Source organism: Furipterus horrens, unplaced genomic scaffold (genome assembly GCF_987537825.1).
Source record: "Furipterus horrens unplaced genomic scaffold, mFurHor1.1.pri manual_scaffold_12, whole genome shotgun sequence".
NCBI lineage: Eukaryota > Metazoa > Chordata > Mammalia > Chiroptera > Furipteridae > Furipterus > Furipterus horrens.
In genome coordinates, this window is record NW_028327182.1 from 55,736,456 (window position 1) to 55,763,129 (window position 26,674).

Sequence of the window (26,674 nt, forward strand, 5' to 3'; positions counted from 1 at the left end):
AATTTTAAATTACATACCATTCTGAGTAAAGTGATAAAATCTCATGGTGTCCATCCTGCCTGGGACATGAATCATCCCTTTGTACAGTGTATCTATGCTGTATATGCTGCCCAACAATTAATCACTTAGCAGCCATCTCTTTTATCAGATCAACTGTCGTGGTATCACTGAGCTTAAGTTCAAGTAACCCTTACTTTATTTAATAATGATGCCAAAGCACAAAAGTGGTGATGCTGGTAATTTGGATATGCCAAAGAGAAGCCATAAAGTGCTAACTTTAAGTTAAAAGGTATGTATGTCTAAGAGAAAAACAGTATATAGGGTTTGGTACTACCCACAGTTTCAAGCATCCTCTGGAGGTCTTGGAATGTATTCTCTAAGGATAAGAGGAAACTACTATACACACATTCCTACCAAATGCCAGAGCTGAGTCTCACCTGGTTGTGGGCACCATGTGTTCAAACACTGACCTCCATCCGCAATTCCCTCAAGTCACAAGATTCCATCTCACTAGAGCCTCGTTTCCCTCAGGTATCCCTAGTTCTGGCTTTTCAAACCAACCACTTCAAATAAAGTTACCATCTGCACAAACGTACAAGGAGCCTTTTCAAACTACTTGTGGTGAAGGTCCACTTCCTCCTCCAATCCACTGAAGACCAATAGTTATAAAAAATACAAAATAAGAACAGTAAGAACAACTAATAAATAAAACAAAGACGTGAAAATGTCCCATGTTATCAGATTCAACAGATTTAAAGTTGTCCTCTCAAATTGTTAAAGGTTTCTAAACACTTATTCTCAATTTCTTCTGTACATATCTCATCATAGGTCAGTTATAAACAGTTAACAGACAAACCATATCTATGGACTTCAAATTGTGTAGCAATGCCTTACAATAAGATATGGAAGTTCAACACCTTCACATCTTATTTCCTACTGTGCTTCTCTATTCTGAAGGCTTCCACTAAGACCTGCAGATCTTCCATTGAGGGAAATTCTCATTTATCCTCCTCCCTTTTTATTTATTATAACCCTTCACTAATTGGCTTTCTCTTAACCCTAGCAAATGCCTTTGTCAGGGCTGGAAGTAAAGACATGGGAATGAGTCATTGAAATAAAGGTAGCATAGCTAAACTCTCTGGAAGGTGGAAGGAGGACAGCATCAGGTCCTCATTCTTCTGGGGGACAGTTAGAGTAGGAAGCTGAATGGAAGAACAGTGAAAGAGAAAGACATGAAAAAAGAGTTGTCATCATTACCACTCTCACCATCTGATTAATAACCAGGTAATATAACAGCATTTGGATATCAAAGGAAGACAGAATTTCAAAGAAGAGAGATCTGTGGTTATAGGAAGCAAAGAAATCCAAGAGGAAGAAAACTGAGAACATTTTTCTATCTATAATTTACTAATCCATGTAGTAACTTAACTTGTACTTGAAAACGTTAAAGAAGCTCATGTCCAAAAAAGAACTAGGGCCCCTGTTGTACAAAGTAGTCACATCTATTTTCTCTTACCTAAAATAAGTATACTATCGAAATGTGCACCAAAAACGGTAACAAAATTAATTACCTAAGTTGTCTCTAAATAATTGCTTATGAATATTTTTATAGGCTTCTTTAATTTTTCCCTTACAAAGGAGAGGGAAGTGAGGTCATCCTAGAAAATCAAAATGAAGTCAGCATGTCAGCCTTGGAGGCACAGTGGCAGAGAAAGCAGCTGACTGGAACCTCTTGGTTAAAGAGCACACTGATTATGACTGAGTGTTTTAAAGAGGACTAGATAAACTGTTTTTTTAAAGCTGCCTGCTCTACCTTAAACACTCTCTTAAAAAAATGAAGGTCCCTGGCAGCTCACTGCTAATCCCTTTCTCTGGTGTTGGCTTATAATGGGAGATGAGATTCTAATCTGTCTGCAGCAGTTTATCTGAAAGTCAACCCACAGACCAGATAAATTTACATTCCCCTCAAGGCCTGGGGGAAGGGGGGTGTCTCAGATTTCTGCATCACCACCTTCCACATCCCCAGAGCTGAAACCTAAGGCTATATTTAATACCTCCAGCTTTCAATCTCCCCTAGCCCAGGGAACACCAACCTCACCTGGGTGGTGTGTGTTGGGGGAGGGGGAAATGGAGGATTATTGGTAAATATTTGTCAAACAAACTAATCTAATCAGTTTCAAATATTCATCCACTTTATCCTAAAATACTTATATACATAACTTCTTTACTTCAGGGCCTCCTTATTAATTGTTGCCTAAATTACAGCAAAGGTTTCCTAAATAATATCTAAACCCCCAGCTCTCTGCCCCATCCATGTCCCAGCCACTAGGCTCTAGCAACACAGTCACCATATTCCCACAGCAAAGCTCTCATCTGTGCACCTTTCAGTTCAACAACTCACAACAAAGAATAAAGTTGATACTCACAAACTCGCCCTTCTCAACCCGCCCCCTCCATGGGTGACTCAGATCTGTGCACCCCTAACTCTTCCTACACTTTGTCAGATTCAATTCTCACTGTTCCCCAGGTGCAGCTCATGATTTCCTTCCCCGGGCCTTCAATCACACAGGTCCCTCTATCTAAAACAATTGTTAACTCTCAAGTGTGCTTTCAGGTCAAAATGCCATCTCCTTCATTAAGCTTTTTCTGATTCCCTGGACTAAAGGTACTCTCTCCTTAGGTCCCTTTAACACTTTACTTATAACCCTCCAATGACACAGTCTTCTATTTAAATGTATATTATACATGTATATTACACATGTATAGATTATAATACTGATATTCCCACATCCATAAAATACAAGTGCCTGCATATTTGTCATATATTTGCTTGTTTCTTTCCCATGGAATTAACATGAGCTATACCTGTGCTTAATGGCAGGGAGTTAAAAATAAAAAGATAAAACTAAATAAAAATCAAGCCTAAATCAGGTGCATGCACCTCTGCATAAGAACCAGTTTAAGTATTTACAAATAAAGATGTTTCTTGGCACTTGAAAAGTGGTGCTTTTCTAGAAGCAATGACCAGTACCTTAGTTATGCTATCATTAGCCTAACTGCAATCAGCAGGATGTCTTCTTGCTTCCAAACCCTCCCCCCTTCTAAATATTCAAGATCTTTTACATTCACTTAAAAACCCAGGCAATAGCACCACCATGCAAATCTGTATTCCATGGAACTTAAAGTCACTGACAATTTTACATAGAACACTTAATTTTCTTTTCCCGCACCGTTCTCACAATCAATTAGATTATTTTTAATCAGGAGCTCCACAAAAGTTGGTTTCATTTTCAGGTCTAAAGAAATCAAAGGTTTCATAGTTTTTGCACCCTCAAATATAGTATATAAAGCACTACAATAATTACTACCACATTATTTGATATAAAGTGTAAAATGCTAACACGATACTATGTTATTTAACATAAACCTCACATGTTACTTCTAAGGTTAATTAAGGACATAACTGAGATCCAAATCCCTGCAAATCTGAGGGTCTTTGCACCAGGGGACATATTCTAGATGCCAAAAGAAATAAATTTTTTAAAGGCCCAATTTTCCCTAATTAGCTTGAAAGTAAATTACATGTGTACAGCTAAAAATCTTAATTTTAGGACTCTTTAGAGTGTTATTAGCCTTCTCCCCCACCTTTCTAGACTATTCCTTTGAGCCCTGGCCCACAATTCTCACTGCCCTCTTATCATTGATGTTTCTTCTATCCCTACCCAGTATTTCTTCAGAGAAACATTCTATCACTACTTCTGCAATGAACATGAACACGGTTTTCCTGGATCTCATGAAAGCAGAGTAATGGATGTGGAAGTCTCTGTATGTTTTTACTTCCCAGAAAGCTGACTTGAGTCTCAGCACCTTTCTATGAACTTGACCTGCACTGGTCACAACCTTCCTTCTTCCTTCAAGGATGCGAAAGAGCTAAGAGGTAGAGGACTCTCAAAAGAGAATATAACCATAAGCTCCCTGGGTCCCGTCTATGCTCCTTTCCCTGTAAATTACATACTCCTTGAGGAAAAGATCTATGTCTTATCCAAATGTTTATCCTTAAGTGTTTAAGTAAATTAATGACCAATAACAACTGGGAAGCTACTAGATACTGAATGAATACTGAAGCATAAGAGATTTAAAAAACAGTAATAACACTGCATTTTTTTAACATGCTTTATTGATTATGCTATTACAGTAGTTTCAATTTCTTTTCCCTTTGTTCCCCGCCACCCAGTGACTGCCACCCTTCAGTTGTTCCCCGCCTAGTCTATGCCCATTGGCTGTGCATATAGTTCTTCTCAACATATTCCTATCTACTCCACTCCCTCCTACTATACTTAATTCCTGCACCATCTCCCTCCCTTTACACCCCCTTCCCACTCCCTGCTGACCTCCCCCCAAAACGTTCCCCATACCTATAATTCTTTTCCCACTCTCGTTGCCTAACATAGTCTGCCTTTGTTTCAATTCCCTAGCTTCTGTTGTTGGTTGTTGTGATACAGTTTTCATTTTAATGTTCATAGTTTTGATCCTCCTTCTCCTAAACAAGTCCCTTTTACATTTCATATAACAGTGGTTTGGATCTGATGAACTCCTTCAGTTTTACTGTGTCCTGGAAGCACTTTCTCTGCCCTTCTATTCTGGATGACAGCTTCACTGGATAAAGTAATCGTGGTTGTAGGTTTTTGCTTTTCATTACTTTGAATATTTCTTGCCAGTCCCTTCTTGCCTGCAGAGTTTCTTTTGAGAAATCAGTTGATAGTCTTATTGGGATCCCTTTGATGTAATTCTCTTCTTCTCTCTTGCTGCTTTTAAGATTCTCTTTATCCTTAATTTCTGACAGTTTGATTATAATGTGTCTTGGTGTGGTTCTCCCTGGGTCCAGTTTATTTGGAACTCTCTGTTCTTCCTGGACCTGTAAGTCTATTTCCTTCCCCAAGTTAGGGAAGTTGTGCTTCATTATTTTTTCACATAATTTTTCAATTTCTAGTTCTTCTTCTTCACCTTTTAAGAACCCTATGATTCAGACATGGGCCCGCTTATAGCTGTCCCATAGGTTTCTGAGCCTCTTCTCATTTTCCTCACTTTTTGTTACCTTTTTCTGCACTGGTTGACTGTTTGTCCCTTCCCTATGTTCCAATTTGTTGATTTAATCCCTGATTTTCTTTCCTTCACCACTAGTTTCGTACATGTTTTCATTCATTTCAGCAGGACTAGCCTTCATCCTTTCCCCATCTTGTTTAAGATCTGCTGTTAGGTCTGTAAGCATTTTTATAACCAAAGCTCTGAACTGTGCCTCAGAAAGATCTCCTACCTGCTTCTTCATTAGATTAGATATTTGCTGTGTGGTCAGCTGCATCACCGGGATCTCTACCATGATCTGTGCCATCCTGACAGTTTTGTGTTTACTTTTGCTTCCTGGGTGGGGCTGTCACACCTCCTATGCTATAGGGGGTGGAGCCCCGTGCACTTGTCACAACCGGGAGACCCTTCTCACCATGCTGTGGCATTTTCTGTGGGAGTGGGGGTCCAGGATGGATTCCTGCCATTCACTCTCCACTGAGAGACCCAGAGCCTCCTCTTCCGTCCCCCCAACTCCGGGCCTCGCAGTCCGAAGCAACAGGGATCTGCCTTCCCCGGCGTTGGAATCGCAAGCTGATGGGTCTGGTCTGCAGCCGAGGGTGCTCCCCAGGCGCTTCTCGCCTCCCTTTAAATACATGCGTCTGTGCTTACCGCCATCCCGCCGCCATCACCACTGCTGATGCTGCCTGCACAGCTTGACCTCTCTGTCCCGGCTTCACCCCTCCTACCCGTCCAGATGAGCACCACTTCTTTATAACTTCATACGTTGGACTTCCACTTATTTTCTGGAACTTCTGGTTATTTCTGGTTTTGTGGTAGTTGTCTTCCTTCTTAATAGTGGAGGGAGATGGAGTGTGTCAGTCTAGGCCACCATCTCGTCAGGAAGTCTCCTGTGTGTGTTTGCCTCTGTGTCTTAGATAGAGCTGTCGCTCCTGTTATGTTGTAAGGGGCGGAGCGTTAGGAATTTGTCAGTACAGGGCGACCTGTTTCACCATTTTGTGGCACTGTATGTGGGGGAGGGGTCTGAGAAGGAACAATGTCACTTGCCCAGCACTGACCCCTTTTCCAGGCTCTTTTCCCACTACCATATGGGACTGGTGCCTCTCTAGCTGTTACCCTGGCTGTCGTTCCCAGAGTGGATGGGTCTGCGGACATTCTAGGACTGTGGGCGCCCTTTAAATAAGCGGACTCTGCTGAGAGACTGGCAGTTTCTGCCTCTGTCCAAATCCCCACTGGTTTGCACAGTCAAAAGCAATGAGACTTGATTTTCCCCGGTGCTGAGACCATGAGCTGAGTGGTCTGGTAAGCAGTTGGGAATGCTCCCCAGGTGTCCCTCCTGACTTTTTAAAATGTGTAACTGTGCTTTCCGCTGACCTGCCACTGCCGCCGCTGCTGCCATCAGCACACCGTGTCCTCTCCGCCCCGGCTCCGCCCCTCCTACCTGTTTGGATGAGTATTTCTTCTTTGTATCTTTGTTGGACTTCCATGCAGTTTGATTTTCTGGAACTTCTGGTTGTTTCTAGTTTTGAGGTAGTTGTATTCCTTCTTAGTTGTGGAGGGAAATGCAGCATGTCTGTCTATGCCTCCATCTTGGCCGGAAGGCCTGCATTTTTATCTGCTAATGTCATTGTTAAGAACTCAAAAATGTATCAAGATCTGCTAAGATCCTGACTAAAAGATAAACAAGAGAACTGAATCTTCAGGAGGCTCCCAGGCAAAACACCCTGGCCCAATAATGTGGCAGAAGATCACAGGGAAGCCTGGGGCAGAGAACACTGGGTTCCATCTGGTCTTTGCCCCTCCCCTCCCAGGTCAAGGCTGATGAAAATGAGCTCCAGGGCTGTGTGCCAGGCCAGGCTACAAACCAAAGGATTTGCTCAGAAAGAAGTAGCTTAAATCCATTGAGGGCTGATCAGTGCTCTCCTACTGCATCAATGACACAACTCAGGCACCAGGCCAAGACCACAGAGGAGTAGGTGTCACAAGCAGAACCCCATTCTCCTGACAGGAAATGTAGTGCTCACTGGAATATGCTGGGAGATTGTGGAATAGGGCTAGTTTGGGGCTTTTTTCTCAGAGTGGAGGATAGCCAAAATATCAAAACTCCATATCGTGAAGAGAGAAGTCAGCCTTCTTTTTGACAATTTACTGAATCCATGGAAAAAGACATCAGTGATTATCTCAAATTCTATAAGCTATTCTGAAACTCACTTCCTCAAATGGAGCTCCCCACAATATCTACACCAAAGGAGCCTATCCCCACCACCCACACCATGGGGTCTCCAAAGCCCATAATCTTCAACCTCTTCCTCTCCAGTTTTGAAACTCCAGTTCATGATATCTGATTTATAAAATGTGATAGTCCTGAATTCAAGAAACCATCATCTACTATTGATCATCATTCCTCTCTCATCCTACCTCTTACACATGGAAATTTCAATGTGTTTACTCAAGTCTACCCAATATATTAACTATTCCAAGAGAAACTAACACTCTGTCAGGAACCTTTGCCCCTCTCAGTTTAAAGAGGTTTAAGTTCCTTTAAAAACTTAATATATTAATTGGGTTTTTCACAAAATCACCTCCAAAAAAGTCAATAAAGCACACACATTCTTCATTTTAAAGGGGGAAAAAAAACATGTACCAGCAGTTACTTCTTATCTTCTAGAAAAAAATAAATAGCATTCTCTCAGAAGGTTTTCTTAAAAGAATAAAGAAAATAAAAATGGATAAATGAACGTAGTAAAAACCTGGGAAGAAAAAAAGTTCACCTAAGAGATCAAATATTCTGTAAATTCTAGCTAGTTTCATAGTTTATGCATGAATCTAGTATACCATAAATATTATGGCACCTCTGCTATCACCGTAGGAACTCTGCTTACTACTTAAGAAAACAGCAATATGTTAAAATGACAGATTAAATAAATTCTCTAAACAATCTTAGAAATGCAACTCTTTCTATAATACACAATTTGAACCAAATTGCCATTTATAGCTGAATATTTATTTTAGCCAAGGCAAAGCAGCTTGCAAGGTAAAATGACCTAGATTAACGAAATTCATTCCACATTAAAGAATTTTAGGTTAATAGGCCTGGGAAGGTTTTTTCTCAAGCCACATAATTATTTTAACCAACGTATACAAAAAACCATGATTTTCCATCCCTTAATAACTTATTTAACTACTAACTTAATCCTTCCTTCTTCAATAAGTTTCTACTGAGATTTTCTTTGGATCAATCTTGCAATTCTTGCTTTTTATTTCTTTCTCTCTTTTGTCCTAATACCCCATAAACAAAAATGTAGAATTCCTTTCTTGGCTTGTGGAAAAGGGTATGTCAATTTCACATAAAACTGGCCTAGGACTAATGAAATATACAAGCAGGGAGGAGATCCAGGTGCCAAAAGATGTTCATTTTCTGATATTATCTGATTACCATGATCTATAAAGATATTTAATGAAAAATGCAAGTGTAAACAAAGTAAATTCAATTACTTCCTGTGGTCAGGGGAAAATACATGGACCAAGAGTCAGTAAATCAGATTTTGTTCTTTTCTGTGATACTAACCAGTTGTATGACCACAGACAAATCAAGGACCTTATCTTCCTCATCTGTAAAAATTTTAAAATTGAATTAAATGACCTCTAACGATACCTTTCACCTCCAAACAATATGACTTCATTTCCACCTCATAAATATCTATCAACCCAGAGAATTCATGGTACTTTCCAGAAAAGTGCTAATGAGTCAAGTTAACAATTTAAAAGTTTCCAAGAAATTCAAATTTTAAAATATATTTCAGACAATCCCTGCCTTCTAATTGGGGGGGAAATGTTAACTGTTAGCCAGGTGACCTTAAGCAAATTGAAAATCAGAACTAAGAAAACTATCCCTGTCTGACTAGATTTTCCAAGATGTTTTTGAAAGAATTGTATAAAACTGTAAAATGCAAAGTCATTATTTCACATGGGCCTCCTTCCTCCTTAAGCATTTAATGAACAGGGCTCCTCAGTAGTCAACAATACTTTTGCTATCAAAATGCATCTGTATATCTCACTTCAGGGACACATTTTACATTAAGAAGCACACCTGCACAAGCACTAAAATGTACAATGTAATTCTCAAAGAGTATTAATTTGAATGTTTTATATACCAAAATTTCCCTCCTATATTCACTGTTTTCTTTTTCTTGAGAGATAATTATCCATTCTTTTATTTTTAAAGTAAAACAGTCAGAAAATATTGGAATATATAAGAAAAAGTCATATGCCCATGTTTTCATTTATTTCCTTCCAACATATTTCTTAACACACAAGTTACTTTTTACACAATTGTAATCATACATATTGCCAAATATTGTTTTTTTCACCCAATATTATAATTTTTCCATATTACAAACTCTCCAGAAGCAGGACTTTTAAGTGTTATATGATATTCCTTTGGGTTGCCCTCATAAATAACCAAAGCTGGCACCTATTTGGCATTTACTGTGTGCCAGGCCCTATTCTAGGTGCTTTATATGCATCTGTTCACTTAATCATCACAAAGATCTATGGGATAAATGCTATTATAATTTTCATTCTCAGGGTGAAGATTTTTCTTGGAAAAGCAAGGTTTATTGTAGCATCTGTAAGATCGTAGAACTTTTTCATGAACAAAATACAGCTTATACTATTTTTTAAAAGTGAATCATTCTGTACATACTGTTTATACTTCTTTTAACTTAGCATGGTAAACATATTAATTAAAACATTACTATAACCACATGACAGAATAGGTATTTTCTGTTAAGACAAAATGTATGAAAATAGAGTGTGTGAATATCAAACTAAGTACAAAAGAGTTTGAGAATAAATTTCAAGTGGTCAATGGATACCTGCAGCAATTCACACATCTGCTTTCAGATTCATTTTCAGGTAAACATTCAATAAATGTTAATCTATAATAAATAAATGGGCATGTCTCAAAACATGCACTGACCCAGCCGCCTCCAAAGTAAACACACCCAAGCATTATCTTAACCAAATTATTCCTGCCAACTTCAAAGAAATGAGGGACAGGGAGACTCAAACAAACCATCTGGCATTACAGAATTCTGATCAGATTAGAACCCTACTACCAATTCACTGATAGGGATCCAACAAGTCCGTGAGAGAAAAAGTGACAAAAAAATGTAAAAGAAATGGAAACAACCTCACCATCCAAGTAAGTGCTCCTTGATGGTTTGAAAATCATGGTTCTACTGAATAAAAAGCAGTTTCAATGGTTTTTATTATTTGCATATTTGTTTTATTTTGTTGTGTTTTATTTTTCGCAAATAAATGAGTTACTAAATACCTAACAGAAGAATTCAGATCAATGTGATTTTACATATTGGAGCTCTACAGAGTTACTGAAAACAAATAGTCCTAATAAAGGAAATTAACCTTACTTGAGTCAAAATGTGTGGTTGTTTTCAAAAATTATGCAAAGATGATGCAGATTTACTGACAATCTGACCAACTTTTTCTAAACTAATGCAAACACAGGGCTAGCCCCCAAAATGATACGTGCAAGAATACCAGCGAATTTGTAAGGTGGCAATGAAAAATTAATGATAATAATTGAACCTGTACCTTAGGAAAATTATTCTGACAGAGGAAAGTAGGATTGAATGAAGTAAACAGAAACAGATGTAGAAGAGAGAAATTAAGGACAATACAGATTTAAAAAAGGATGAAAAGACTTCCGGCCACAATGGAGGCATAGACTCACATGCTCCATCTCCCTTCAAACTAAGAAGGAATACAACTACTGCAAAACCAGAAATAACCAGAAGTTCCATAAAATAAAGCAACATGGAAGTCCAACACATGAAGTTATAAAAAAGTGGTGCTTGTCTGGACGGGTAGGAGGGGCGAAGCTGGAGCAGAGATGTCAAGCTGTGTTGGCTGCCGCCAACTGCGGTGACGGTGGCAGGACAGCGGTAAGCACAGACACCTGTATTTAAGGGGAGGCGAGAAGCACCTGGGGAGCACCTCTGGCTGCAGACCAAACCTGTCAGCTCGTGATTCCAATGCCAGGGAAAGCAGACCACCATTGCTTCGGACTGTGAGGGCCAGAGGGCATGGGGACGAAAGAGGAGGCTCCCGGTCTCTCAGCAGAGAGTGAACGACCCCACACAAAATGCCACAGTGTGGTGAGAAGGATTGCCTGGTACTGACGAGTGCATGGGGCTCTGTCCCCTATAGCACAGGAGGTGTAACAGCCCTGCCCAGGAAGCAAAGGTAAACACAAAACTGTCAGGATGGCACAGATCATGATAGAGATCCCAGTAATGCAGCTGACCACACAGCAAATATCTAATCTAACGAAGAAGAAGGTAGGAAATCTTTCTGAGGCACAGTTCAGAGCTTTGGTTATATGAATGCTTACAGACCTAACAGCAGATCTTAAACAAGACAAGGAAGGAATGAAAGCTAGTCCTGCTGAAATGAATGAAAACACATACGAAACTAGTGGTGAGGGAAAGAAAATCAGGGATTAAATCAACAAGTCAGAACACAGGGAAGGAACAAACAGTCAACCAGTGCAGAAAAAGGAAACAAAAAGTGAGGAAATGAGAAGAGGCTCAGAAACCTATGGGACAGCTATAAGCGGGCCCATGTCTGAATCATAGGGTTCTTAGAAGGTGAAGAAGAAAAACTAGAAATTGAAAAATTATGTGAAAAAATAATGAAGCACAACTTCCCTAACTTGGGGAAGGAAATAGATTTACAGGTCCAGGAAGAACAGAGAGTTCCAAATAAACTGGACCCAGGGAGAACCACACCAAGACACATTATAATCAAACTGTCAAAAATTAAGGATAAAGAGAATCTTAAAAGCAGCAAGAGAGAAGAAGAGAATTACATCAAAGGGATCCCAATAAGACTATCAACTGATTTCTCAAAAGAAACTCTGCAGGCAAGAAGGGACTGGCAAGAAATATTCAAAGTAATGAAAAGCAAAAACCTACAACCACGATTACTTTATCCAGTGAAGCTGTCATCCAGAATAGAAGGGCAGAGAAAGTGCTTCCAGGACACAGTAAAACTGAAGGAGTTTGTCAGATCCAAACCACTGTTATATGAAATGCTAAAGGGACTTGTTTAGGAGAAGGAGGATCAAAATTATGAACATTAAAATAAAAACTGTATCACAACAAACAACAACAGAAGCTAGAGAATTGAAACAAAGGTAAACAAAGTAGGCAACAAGAGTGGGAAAAGAATTATAAGTATGGGGAACATTTTGTGGGGAGGTCAGCAGGAAGGTGGAAGTGGGTAAAGTGAGGGAGATGGTATAGGAATTAAGAAGCATAGTAGGAGGGAGTGGAGTAGATAGGAATATGTTGAGAAGAACTGTATGTACAACCAATGGGCATGAACTAAGTGTGTGGGGGGGCAACTGGAGGGAGGGGTGTCACTGGGTGGCGGGGAACAAAGGGAAAAGAAATTGGGACAACTGTAACAGCATAATCAATAAAACATATTAAAAATAAAAAAATTAAAAAAGGATGAAAAGCTGAAACATCTAAGGTATAAAGTCTTTAGGATTCATTCATTAATCTACAAAATATTTATTGAGTTGGACAGTGAAGAAACCATAGTGAACAAACAGTCCAGTGAGGGAAATATACACTGACAAACGCATACACAAATAAATACATAAATGTGCTGAGTGATACAAAGGAAAAGAACAGGCAGGGCCTGTTTCAGTTTAGGTGGATAGGCAAGGCTGTGTAAGTACAGTTTCAAAGACCATGGGGAATGGCCTGGCAGATGAGAAGGCAGGCAAGGAGGTGATTATTACCCCAGGCAGAGGTAAGAGCTTCTGCCAAGGTCCTGGAGTTTGAAAGAGCCTGGAATCTGGAAAATGTTAAAGCAAGTTGGTGAGCAACAGCAGGGTGGTGCCTGAGAAGGAGAGCACCTTACTGTCCAAGGGAAGATGCTTCCACTCAAAGGGCAGTGGGAAACACTGGTATATAAAGGATTAAGAATTGAAGCCCTAAGGATAGAGTAAGAACGGCAGCAGAGACTAGATGGGGGGACCAAGATAAAGGTAGGAGACAAAAGGGAGGGCTGCAGTAGTCATGAGTGCTACTCACCAAAGAGTTCATCTCTCCTTCCAGGCATAGAGATGGGACTGTACCTCCTTGCCCTTTGGAGTTAGGTATGGCCATAAGACTTGCTTTAGCCATTGAAACATAAGCAAAAGTGCTGGGTGGAAGTTAACAGCTTGTGAAGGAGTCCCTACACTTTTCTTCAACAAGGACCCACTAAGCTCAAGACGGTGGCTCTTCCATCAACCCAGGTTCGAGGACATGCACAACATGGTCCCCAGCCACCCTCAATGGAAAAGAAGAGCAAGGGAAAATAGAAACCTTTCTGTTTGAGCCACTGAAATGTAGGAGTGACTGATACTGACTGATGCAGAAATAGAACATAATGGATGTAGTGAAGATGGAATGAAGAAGCCAAAAGGAGATGAACAGAAGAGACAAAGGAAGAATTAGATTTCAAAATTGATGACCATGAAAATGATGTAAGAATACAAAAAGGAAGGCTGATTTGGGATGAAAAGTGGCAGTTATGCTTCATAGATGTCAAAGGTAAAGGACTGGTAGGACAATCAAGTACACATTAGGCAGATTATCAGAAAACCATATCTGAACTGGGAGAAAAATCAAAACTGAGAGAAAAATCTAGAAATTGCAATAAAGGTATACAGCTTCCTTCAGAGTAAAGGGAGGAGGCTGAATTCTATGAACCAATGGTGAAGAAGAGACCCTTTAGAAAAGCCATTGGGTGGTGAGTGAAGAAAGGGAACAGAGTAAAGACAACAAAGGAGTAAGAAGGACCACAGAAGGGGGTAGAGGGGTGCTGTAGACATTTTGAAGAAAATTAAAGAAGTGAGGACCGAGAAGTCACCTCACACAAAGGAGAGTGACCATGTTGCAGGGTTACAACTAAAGGTCCCACCAGGCAGCCAGGTCCAAGCCCCTGAACTCAACCACAAGCCCCTCTGCCTTCCAATACTGTGATGAAATAATTTTCTCAAGTCATTATTCTTCTAAGCAAAACTTAATGGCATCACAAATAGTCCATGTTCCATAATTCTTTTAGACTACGTTAAGACCTTTAGATAGTTTGCAACTGGTCAGCATTTTACATATTCTGCCCTGAAGAGTCAGCGCTGTGATTTCAGAGACTTTTATACATTTCAGGTTAGTCCTTAGGAGAAATTCCGACAAATATAAATACCGGGCCGAAGAACAGGAGTTTGTTAAAGTTTTTGATACATATAGACAAACTGCAAAAAGGTTATATCATTCACCATGTTATAAAATATAGGAGACAAGGAGTCTCATAAAATACTATGTAAATGGGGCAGCTGGAGTTGTACAATGGTGTAGCCCAACAAATAAGAGTGCCCAGTTCACCCAGGCTTGCAAATACCTTTTCTACCTCTGTAAATTTGCAAATTTACCAGGAAAAATGGCATCTTATTTAAATTAATGTTTCTTTAATTATTAGCAAGGCTGCACATTTTTTTCTGCTCTTTATTGGCTAATTGTATTCCTTTCTTTGAGGAGCTTCCTATTAATGTCCTTTCCCATATTTCTGCTGGAATTTTTTTTTTTATTAATTTTAAGAACTCTCAATATTTTTAAAAACAACACTATAACTGAGATATAGAAACAGATAAATACAATACAAATACTGTTTCTAAGCTTATTGTTTAACTATTACATTTATGATACTTGTGACATACAGAACAGAGGTCTATTTACATGGGAAGGCAGTAGCATAGTGATTAAGAATACATGGTTGGTAAAACAACTATGGAACATTTACACAATCGAATACTACTCAGCCTTCAAAAAGAAAATGCCATCCTTTGTGACAACATGGATGGACACAGAAAACATTATGCTAAGTGAAATAAGTCAGCCAGAGAAAGACAAATACCATATGATTTCACTCATATGTGGAATCTAATGAACAAACTAAACTAACAAGGAAAATAGAGACAGACTCAGAGAGCAGGCTGACAGCTATGGTGGAGCAGGTTAGGGCATGGAAGGACTGAGCAAAAAGGAAAAAGGATTCAAGGACATGGGCAACAGTGTGCTGATTGTGATGGGGAGGGGGATAAAGGGAGACAACTGCTAATAAAAAATAGAACAAAATATTGTGATCAAAAACAAACAAATTATAGTCTGAAGCCACAGTGCCCAGTTTCAAGAGCCAGACCCTCCACTTACAGCTGTATGACCTTGAGGTAACTAACCTGCCCCCGCCATGTGTAGGGCCCTAACACACATATTCTAGGACAGACTAAGTGCTTACTGAATACTAGCTACAGATATATTTAGTCAAGATAATAGTATTTTCCTTTATTAACATGATACAAGCTTACATTTGTTAAGTACTTACTAATAAGTGCTTTACATAATTACCTTATTTAATCTTAAAAAAAAAAAAAAAAAAAAAAAACTCTCTAAACTAATAATACTTAACAATCCCAAATCTCAAATGAGCAAACTGAGGCTTTGGTGAAGTAACTTGCTCAAAGGCCTCAGCCCATCAGTGGTAAAGCCACAGCTCACCTCCCAAACACAGGCCAAACTGGTTTTTCTCTTTTGTTTCATGCTTTAAAAATCCTTCTTCACCTTTATATGATTATTCACCCATGATTTATGCTGTTTGTTATTTATTTTATATGTAACTCTTGTTTAGTTATACTTATTTTAATATGTGATTTAGATGGGGCTTCAACACGGTTTTATGCAACACCATTCACATGACACCCTAAATGTTTACACACACAGAAGTTTCAGGGTTTCAGAGTTTTCTCTTCCCCACCACAGACCTCTATCCTGTCCTTGGGCCTGTATGACATAAACTATCACATTTACCCCAAGATTACACTTAGGAGAAGATCTCCCTAAGAAGCATATGTTCATAGGCTGGTTTGAACTTCTTTACCAAAATAGGTTTCAGAGACAAGAAAAAAACCTCTCATGATGTGTTCTCAGCCAATCATTGAAATTGTTCCCCAAAATGGTAACTATATTTCTCAAAATTTCTCTTTCTTTCTCCTAAAACATGCCCCTCTTTGCCCAAGCTTCTCTGCTCGCTCTTGACCTACCTGGGCATCCTAAGCATTTGCTCAATCTCTCATTTTTCTGGAAAAAAGTCCCCCTTCTGTCTGCATCTTCCAGGTCCAGTTCAATTTTTCATAAATCCTTCTCTAGTACACCATTTCAGTCATTTCATCTTCCTCAATTCTCTGAAGCAGGCACTGGACACTTTAAATTTGCTCTTTTGTACTGTTATCCATCATTTATTTAGATGACTGACCTTCCTATCTGTTTAGATAATAAACCCTTCAGGACAAGGGCCTGCTCTAACAAAATAGCATACCCCCAGCACCAAGCAGAGTCCTAGCAGAGAGCAGACCCTCAATAAATATGGATAAAAGTTTCACAATTCCTTCCTTCCCTTTTCAAATTCAAGGCCCTCCAGTCTCCTAATATTCAAATAGACTAGAGGCCAAAGAAATAGAACCTGTTGTTGATTATCTAGTTGGAGATGGGCCTCCACCCTGCTTCCTGTATTTTGGGATTACTTCTATTTGTTAGAACTCCACCAGAGGGTGAAGAAAGACAGTGAGGTGAAGCTCCAGCCAGTTTAGTTGACGATTTACTAATGTATCTGATTTAAAACTACAGCCAAAATGAGGTTTTATGTTACCAGAGCATTTCAAAGAACACCACTCGGGCCTCACATTACCTCAGACAATACTGGAATCCTGAGCTGGCTGAACTGGGAGGGTGAAGAAGGCCCAAGCACATACTCTGGGAGATTATCGTTTCACACCTTCTGTCCATCCTCTAGAAACCCAAAGGAAAATTTAATAATGACCTGACTTGGTTTCATTTCATTTCATTTTATTTTATATTGCTAGATCTCCAAAGGGCACAGAATGATACTGCTGGCAGGGGCTTCACATAGAAGGAGGGTTTAAACTGAACATGAGAAAAGATCAATAAGGAAGCCAGCAGCCAGATGACTTGGGCATCAATATCCAAGGGCATAAAAGTCAGCAAACCCATACAAAGAGCTGTGTCACAAATCTTTCAGAGAAAGGATATTTTAGGCCTTGGATGGTATACTGTTAGATCTAGGACATTATGATGCTATCTTTACTACATTGAGAGATTGAAGGTAAAAATGCTTTCAGGAGCTCCACAAACAATCACAATTCGACTCTGCTCAGGGAATTATTTCTAGTCTTTTTTCTGAGCTTGCACGTATTTTGAGCATGATGCCCTCCTGACAATTCTAAATCATGGAAAGCTAATTCTGGAATCATGAGGATTCTTCTTTCATTACCCAAAATCATAAGTTACTTTTTCTACAGTAAATATTGTTGGAATATTACTAGTAGTACATCGACTACTCTAATAAAAACAGCTTAGAATCAAAGCCTGTTGGTGGGGAAAGGGGCTCTAGAAATAATCCAGTAAAGTTGCCTGTTTAATAGAACAGGAGTCCTGAAGTTAAGTGACAGCACAAAGTGACTTAGTTGCTGAAAGAATATATGACGAGCACTAACAGCTTTACCTGTACTGTTCATTTAATCCTCCCAACAGCCCCATAATTTAAGTACAATTATTATCTCCACTCCACAGATGAAGAAACTGAGGCATAACAAGGTTAAGTTATATGCCTAACACTGTACAGCTGATAAGAGACAGAGCTGAGATTTCAGCCCGGCTCTCTGGCTGCAAAGCCCATGCTCTGAACTACTGAACCTCTAGGATTAAAACCCAGGACTCTTGACCCCACCGACAGTTCTCTCCATCATAAATAATTCTAAGGCTCAGGAAAGAAGAAACCACATTTCAAAATGCTTGCAAACCTTGTTGGAGCCTGATTAGATCAAACTACTAATCAAAAATGTTTCTTAAGTAAAATGGAAAAACTGAATAGTATATCAACAGAGTATTGTTAACTTTAGCATAATGGCATTATAATATTGTAAGAAAATATTCTTATTTTTAATAATATATACTAGGTATACAGGGGTGACATGACAGGATGTCTGGAACTCACAATCACTCACACACACACACACACACACACACATATCAGAAAAAAGGAACAGCTGAAACGGTCTAGTAAAATCTTGATAATTACTGAATCTTGGTGACGGAATATGAGGGGTCATTATACTCTTCTCCCCACATTTTTTGCTTATTTTCAAGCTTTTAAAATAAATTAATACAAAACCATCTTTAAAAGTTCACAAACCTAAACATATAAAAATAAAGCTATGAAAAAGTTATGTGCACATCTCAGTTTTACATTTTAAGCTTGTTTGTTAAATGGCAGCCTTTATAACCCACTGAACTATTTAATTTTATTGTTTCTGAACTCACTACTAGCCACTCATCAATACTAGAAGCATGGGAAGAGCTAGTAAATTGACAGCCTGTGTGTTTTTTCTTTTAGTCCATCTGCAGAACTGCTTTAATAGTCAGCTAGTTAAGAATATTTAATGAGCATTTATTATGCTAGAGGCATTGTATTTGCACTGACCCAAGGCGTCAAAGACAGAGCAGGGTTATACTTCCACCCAAGCATAGATCGGTGGACCACAGTACTCCAAAGCCTGGCTTGGTTGTGGCTCTGCCTCCTGCATGGATCAGAGTTACTTTCTTTGATCATCCTAGAACAAAGCGGAGCCAGAACCTATGTGGGAGATGCACCTGCTGTCACTTCCTGGCAGATACTGAGGGCAGGTGGGGAGCAGCAAGAGGAAGGTAGCTGTGGCAGAGTACCTGGCAGGAGATGAGGGAAGTGAAATTTATGGGTAACTTTTAGTGTCTGTAAGCTATCCCAAATTCCTCCCTCTGTAATGCAGAACCATTGCAATGCATTCCCCATTCAAGGGGAGCCTTTCACTCACCAGAGGGCCCACCTGCTTTCCTACAGTTTGTATTTCTTTCATAACAGATCTCATCAAACAAGTGACCACAGATAAACAGCACTACAAATTGAGACACCAGCCAGGTGTTCATGCTTAAAGGTATCCAGGGAAAAAGATACTCTATTAAAAAGTGTCGTAAGCTAACACAGTAGGAGAATGTCACACATGGGAATGAACTAAGTCACTATCAGTAGGCCATTCTCCAAAAGGAAAAGTAGATATTCAAGGACTGTTGTGCATCAATAATTAGCAGTGTGGTGTCTATGTTGGCACTTCTGTGCTCAACCTAATGGCTTATTAAACTAATGCCCCCTCTTCAGTTCAGGTCTGCCAGCACTTTGGAAATTATGGCAAAGTTATGTTTTATTTACTCTTCTTTTGCCACAAATCCCTGATGAGAACTGTAGCCCCTAGTCTTAAAAAATTAAGTTTCCTGTGAAACCAGAGACAATGCGATTTTAGCCTTAACATACATTGCTAAAGTTGGGAAGATGCAGACGTCCACTTAAGCCAAAGCAACAGAAGTTGGCGTAATGGATGAAATGCCAGGTTCAGGTATTTTGCCAACTACTGCTCTACTCCGTACCATCAATGGATCAACTTCAGAAAAAAGGAAAAATAAAATCTGTTTATTATGGAACAAATTGGAGTTTGCGGAATCTAGAGTGAGTTTACGGAGCCGGCAATTAAAGAGAAAAATCTAAATGAGCAAGCTAAATTTGGAAATCAGTGAAAACGTCATCTCCAATATCCACAAACATCATTCATGTCATTCATGTCATCTTGTGTCTGCCCAGGAAGGGCATCTGTCTGCCACCAAAAACATGCCCCAGCTCATGTTTTAAAGGACATGGCACTCCACCCTGATAATACCCCACACACAGTGCCACTAAACACAATCACTTCCAAGGCCCATCTTCTTGCATCGTTCCAACAACCACCACAAGTTACCCACCCACAAACAAACCCCTTTCAAGAAAACAAATGTCACTGACAAGGCAAGTTGCTACAAAAAGTTTCCAGCGGCCCTGAAGAACACGCTGCTGCTCAAACGTCGCTCCTCTCCTGGACCATCCAAGTGATCAGGCATATTGCGTTTCCTGATATTGCAGGGCCAGCCCTGGCTGTGAAAAAGTTCATTTAAAACTTCATCTTCCTCACATCCAGGGGTCTATTCTCTAAAGACCTTCTGCTACAACCAGATTAATCTCGGAGTTGCTTGCTTCGCTTGCTTCAAATTCCCAAGCTTCATAGTAATTTGCACCAAGATGAAATGACCAAGGATTCCTATCACAACCCCTAACCCTTCATAAGAGACCAACCCTCAGGATGCCTGCTAGAAGGGAGAAGACGAAGAGGATGAGGAGCCCCCTTCCCTTTTGGGGGTCAGCCCACACAAAGGGTCCGCAGGGCCATCTCCCACCCCTATGCTGCGGACTGGGAAAGGAAGGCCAAATCTCCACGCCACTGCGCCCCTCCAAGCTACAAGCGCCAAGCCCCTCCACATACTGAAGGAAAAGGAGGCTGTGGGAGGGACTGGGGGTGGAGGGAAGGAGAGTAACTTCCCGGTTGACAGAGGGAGGTAAACTGGCTGGGGGATGGGGAACGGAGTAAGTGGAGGTAGCAATCTCACTCCCAGGTAAGCGGCAGCAGTGGGGAGAAGACCCCGGACGCAGGGTGGAATCTAGAGATTGATGCCCCTCCAGTACCATCCTCTTTTCCCCTGTCCAATACCCCCGCCCCTCTTTCCCACCACCTCTTAATCTTTAAGACCCAGTAGGCTCCGCTACTGCACCTCAGCCCAGCCGACTTAGAAGAGCATGGAGGAGGTGGCCACCCGCTGACGTCCCTCAGTCCCATGTCCCGCACTCACCAAGACCACCGAACCGCGCACTACCTCCGACACACTCTGCCGCAGCTCGGCCGCTGTGCCTGGCTTACTCAGTGCCCGGGTGAACTTCCTAGTTTCCGCCGACGCTGGGAGCAGCGATAGCTGCGACATCCTCGCTGCTGCTGCTGCTGCCGCCGCCGCCGCCGCCGCCGCTGCGCCTGCTCCTGCGGTCTGGCCCGGCCGCGCCTTCGCCAGGTGCGCTCTCGGCGCCCCACCCGCCCTCGGATCCCAGCACCGCCGCTTGCTTGTTTCCGCCGCACCACGTCCTGGCGGCGCAGACCCTGCCGCGCTCTCTGAACCGTGTCACGCTCCTAGTCGACCCTATCAGCGTCCTCAGTTCCCCTGGTTCGGAGCAGCGCTTGGGCTCGCTAGGGGAAACCGTGCCTGTGGAGGCTGTGGTGACTCCCTGGTGCCACCAGCTTCCCACCCCTGCAGCTCTCCGGGCCGCCTCCTCGGGGCGGGGTGTCCGGTGCGGCGTGGGGCGGGGCAGGCGGAGGAGGGGCTGGCATGGCAGGACCAAGAGCCCTGGAGGGCTGTCCTACTGGCACAGCGCGCAATGCAGCACTGGAGCGAGGCAGGAGGACTTGGGCAGCGCACCGTGAAGGGGGGGGGGGGGGGCAGCGGGGCAGGTGGGGACTCCAGGGAATGTCTTCACTCTGGTCTGACGTTCCCCAGGCGGGGACCCTGATGACCCAAGATGAGGGTTGCGCGCGCCTGCCGGAGGGCGCACAGCCCGGGGCTGAAGAAGGTGAAGACCCCGGAACTGGCACCTATACTCTACGACCCTGAGACCCTGGGTTCCCTGCCCGTGGAGCACCTCTAGAGCCCTGGGAACCCCGCTGTCACCCTCAGGGTCCGGGCTTGGTGGCAGCATGTCCCATTGTGCGCCTAGGCCTGAGGAGTCTAAAGTTTCAGGAAGGTGGCCTTTATAGGGCACCGAGAGAACACTGGGCTGTTCGGAAGCAGCTGAGGTGCAGAGCCGGGCGGAGTGCCCCAGAGGCATACAGTGAAATGTGGAAAGCTTCTTGGAGCCTAACGGAGCATCCCGAGGTAAAGGACGCTGTAGGCCGGACTCGCTTGCTAGTCACGAAGGCCACCCCACCCCACCCCCGGCTTCCAAGAGCGACCTGCTGCCTCACCTTCAATGGGATAAAAACTTAAAAGCCTCGCTTATCCTTTCTATAAACTAAGGACAGTAATCTGCAAGAGGCTGAAATGACATGATAAGCCTGGCGGCTGCAAGCCACAACCACCACTCTGAGGAATTTCTTCACATAGCCTTTCCCGCTTTCCCATCGCTACAGGACACCCACTGCCTTTTCTTCTTTCCCCCCCTTTTCTGAGGAAACCCTGAACAGCCAAACCTTGACTCAACCGGGGAAAGGGTGAGTTGGGAAGAATTTGAGTAGGCGCCATAGCGCATGCTCAGTGGATTGGATTTGGGCGGATTCCCGGGGCGGGGACCTTCTTAAGAGTGGCTCCCATGGTTGGCCAGTTAGCACGGGACACGCCCATATCCTGCTGATGGACAGCTCTTTACCTGCCAGCTAGGCTTCCGGAATGCTAGCCTTGGCCTCCCAACTCAGGCTTCAGAGGAATCCCAGTGGCTTCTTCCGCTCAAGTGTCCAGGGACTTCGTAGCCGCTGTTACTGCGGGGAAGGAAGCCTCCCGTTGTGTCCCACGCTGACAGAAAACAGCACTGGCTTAAAACGGAATCTTAAAGTGGTAAAGAAAACTACCAATCCCATGCTCTCTTCAGGACTTAATGGGCAGGTCTGTCACGTAAGACTGGAGATTAGGCATGCAAACAGCACTCAATAAATGCTTGCTGGTTTGAATTATTTTCCTAGTCGATTGGAAGGCAGGATGTTGCACTGAGTAAGCCTGACAGGATGGAAGATAAACAAAACAAGTAATGTGTGGATAGTAAAAACAATCCCACACTAACCTACTTCCTCTATGAAATCAGGGAATGGCCTAGACATAAACTGGGTGATCCCAATAGATTAGGGAGGTACAGACCAGCCTCACCCTGCCTTGTACTGTTTTGTAAGACCATCCACACCCCAAATTTATACCTCTGAGCTACACTGGTGTATGTCAAATCAGTTTTTTGTTTGTTTGTTTGTTTTTCTTAAATTCTCACCTGAGAGAGACAGACAGACTGAGAGGAACTTTAATGTGAGAGAGAAACATTGATTGGTTACTTTCTCCTACATGCCGGGCTGGACTGGAGATGGAACCCCAAACCTGGGTATGGGCCCTAATGGAAATTGAACCCACAACCTTTCAGTCTATGGGACAACACCCCCACACCCTCAAGGGCTGTCAGCTCAGTTCTTACCTGAACTGTCAGATGGTAGTCTGAAAATTCTAAATTAAGATTTCACTTTGAGTTTCTCACTCCTGAAGAAGTCCTAAACAGCATAAACCTTTACCCACCATATTAACTTGGGTTGCTAAGCACTATCTACTTCCATAGAAGGGAAATAGATTATATATACTAAAAACAACAGCAAAGCACACTGGTAATAGGCCTTTTTAATTTATTTTTTATTTTTTTCCTTTGTTTCATTTTGTTTTAAGAAATACATGAGCAAAGAAAAGAGCACATATACCTTAATAGTGAAGAGTTCCCCAATCTACAGTATTCCCTCACTTATTGTGGGGATTACGTTCTAGACCCCCCCCCCCCCTACGATAGGTGAAAATCTGCGAAGTAGGAACCTTACGTTTATTTTAGTATTTATATATATTTTAAGACTTTATAAACCCTTCCCACATACTTATAAACTGTTCCCAGTCCCTTATTAACCTTTCCCACTCCCTTATTAACCCTTTCCACACTTTTATAAACACTACTTATGTTCTTAAACATATTCTACACTCTTAAACCTATGTAACTTTAACAACATACATATACAGTACCGCAAAATCCTGCGATATAGCGAAAAATCCACAATAAATAATTAAATAAAATATTTTTTTAAATCCCGCAATACAGTGAGGCCACAATATAGAGAGGGACTACTATAATTTCATGTTCATCTCTACCAGCCCTAAACTCTGTGCTTGCTTGCTGACTCATTATATTCTAAAATCAGCAGGTTTTCATTTAGGAAACAGGGAATGAAATATGAGATTCTGACAGTAGTCACTGACAGTGTCTAACCAAGTGTAACTTCTTATAGTGGAAGAAAGAGGCATGGAAATGTGAACTAGGCCCAGGAATACTGATTTTCCCAGCAACCCAGATCTGAGACTTTTTCCTGATAAAGTATGTTTTTAACAAATGGAACATTTCTCGTGTTTAACTTAGAGCAGAAACTTGGTTCTACTGTTATGAGTTGAATTGTATCCATCTAAAGTAAATAATGAGGTCCTAATCACAGTACATGTGAAAGTGACCTTATTTGCAAATAAGGTCTTTGCAGATGCCAAGTTAAAATTAAGTCATACTGGACCAACATGACTAACATCCTCATGAGAAGAGAAGAGACATAGACACAGACACACAAGGAGAAGGCCATCTGGCAACAAAGGCAGAGATTGGAATGATGCATCTACAAGTCAAGGAACACCAAAGATTGCTGGCAATCACCAGAAGCTCTGTGAGACAAAGGAGTCTTCCCTTGAGCCTTTGGAGAGAGTATGGCCTTGCTCAGACCTTTATTTTGGAATTCTAACCTCCACAATTCTAAGAAAGGAAATTCTGTTGTTCTAAGCCACCCTGTTTGTGGTACTTTATTAAAACAACCTTTGGTCACTGCAGCTTCAACCCGAGTCTCGGTTTTTTGCCTTTCTCCCTGAACAACATGAGCTTCATCACACACTCCAACTTCTCCATAAACTACCAGACCCTGGGGGCCATGCAGTCGCCCAGCCACCAGGTCTGGTTGGCCAGAGTCTGTGCAGGCACCAGGGGCTCAGGCTCCTGGATCTCAGTGTCCCACTCCACCAGTTGCTGGGCAGCTGGGGATCCAGGGGCCTGGATGCAGGGATGGCTGGGGGTCTGGCAGGCATAGGAGACATCCAGAGTGAGAAGGAGATTATGAAATGTCTGAATGACCTGCTCGCCTACTACCTGGAGAAAGTGAGAAGCCTGGAGACTGATAATCAGAGACCAGAGAGCAAAATCTGGGAACACCTAGAGAAAAAGGGACCCCAGGTCAGAGACTGGGGCATTATTTCAAGACCATCAAGGGCCTAAGGGCTCAAATCTTCGCAAATTCTGTGGACATTGCCCACATCATTCTACAGATTGGCAATGCCCATCTTGCTGCTGAGTCAAGTATGAAATGGAGCTTGCCTTGCACCAGTCTGTGCAGAATGACATCAGTGGCCTCTGAAAGGTCATTGGTGAGAGGAATATCACTCATCTGCAGTTGGAGACAGAGATCAGGGTTCTCAAGCAGGAGCTGCTCTTCATGAAGAAGAACCAAGAGGAGGAAATAAATGTTCTATAAAACCATATCGCCAACTCTGGATCGACTGTGGAGTTGGATGCCCCCAAATCTCAGGACCTCAGCAAAATCATGGCAGGCCTCCAGGCCCAGTATGATGAGCTGGCTCGGAAGAACCGAGAGGAGCTAGACAAGCACTGGTCCCATCAGACTGAGGAGAGCACCACAGTGGTCACCTCACAGACCACTGAGATAGGAGCTGTTAAGATGACATTCACAGAGCAGAGATGTATGGTTCAGTCCTTGGAGATTGACAAGTCCCATTTGGCGAACAGCCTGAGGGAAATGGAGACGCACTATGCCATGCAGGTGGATCAGCTCAATGGGATCCTGCTGCACCTGGAGTCAGAGCTGGCCCAGACCCAGGCAGAGGAGCAGCACCAGGCCCAGGAGTATGAGCCCCTGCTGAACATCAAGGTCAATCTGGAGGGTGAAATTGCCACCTACTGAAAGAAGGGGAGAATTTTGATCTTGTTGATGCCCTGAACAACAGCCACACTTTACAAACTCTCTGGATTGTGGACAGCAAAGTGGTGTCTGAAGTCAATTATACCAAAGTTTTGAGGTGTTAAAGCAGAAGTGGGGCATCCCTTGGTGGGGCAGGAGGCCAGTAAAATGTTCAGAGTTCCCTGAACATTAAAAAAATAATTTAAAAAAATAACAATCTTTGGACACTAATACACCTAACAAAAGCTTTTTTTTTTTTTAATCCCCACTAGAATTGTGTGAGTTTTTACTACATCAACTCCTGGAGAAAGGCAGTCACACCTTTTCAGAAAGCATCAGCTCCAAGCAAAGGCCCTTTGTGGAATGGGAATGGATGGTGTCTTAAGTGTGGTGGAAGACACATTTATCGGCTTGAATAGTAACTCTGTCTTGGTTTTCCCAAAGCTATAGAAAGAAAGCTTTCCTTTAGTTGAGGATGATACTAGTAGGTAGTGGAGATAAGATATAATTGCAGCTGGTTTTGAAAAATTGCATATAAATGACTGCACTATGCTCAAATATTTGTAATTCAAACACTATCCATGTCTAAATAATCTCTTACTACATCATTTCCTTGTTAGGTTTGCTATAGGATTTGTGTGTGTCTTAATGACACATAATTATTTTTAAATCTTTTCCAGGTATATCCTTAAAGAGCACATCTGTTATTAGCATGAATAAAAAGTAACCTGTAAAGAGTAATCAGACCTGTGGATTGTAGCATCCAAG

The 26,674-nt window shown here is 41.8% G+C and overlaps 1 protein-coding gene and 1 pseudogene across 10 annotated transcripts in view; one reads left to right on the plus strand and one right to left on the minus strand.

Moving 5' to 3' along the window:
* Window positions 1-21,107, minus strand: part of DOCK9 (dedicator of cytokinesis 9) — a 360,039-nt gene extending 338,932 nt beyond the window's left edge. For all 10 annotated transcript variants that reach the window (XM_090258025.1, XM_090258022.1, XM_090258018.1 and 7 more), the window contains exon 1: window positions 20,979-21,107. In XM_090258025.1, coding sequence (XP_090114151.1) covers window positions 20,979-21,107 — 129 coding nt within the window. The remainder of the gene's footprint in view (window positions 1-20,978) is intronic.
* Window positions 21,108-22,556: 1,449 nt separating this feature from the next.
* LOC149996223 (keratin, type I cytoskeletal 18 pseudogene) lies at window positions 22,557-26,031 on the plus strand (annotated as a pseudogene).
* The last annotated feature ends 643 nt before the right edge of the window (window positions 26,032-26,674 follow it).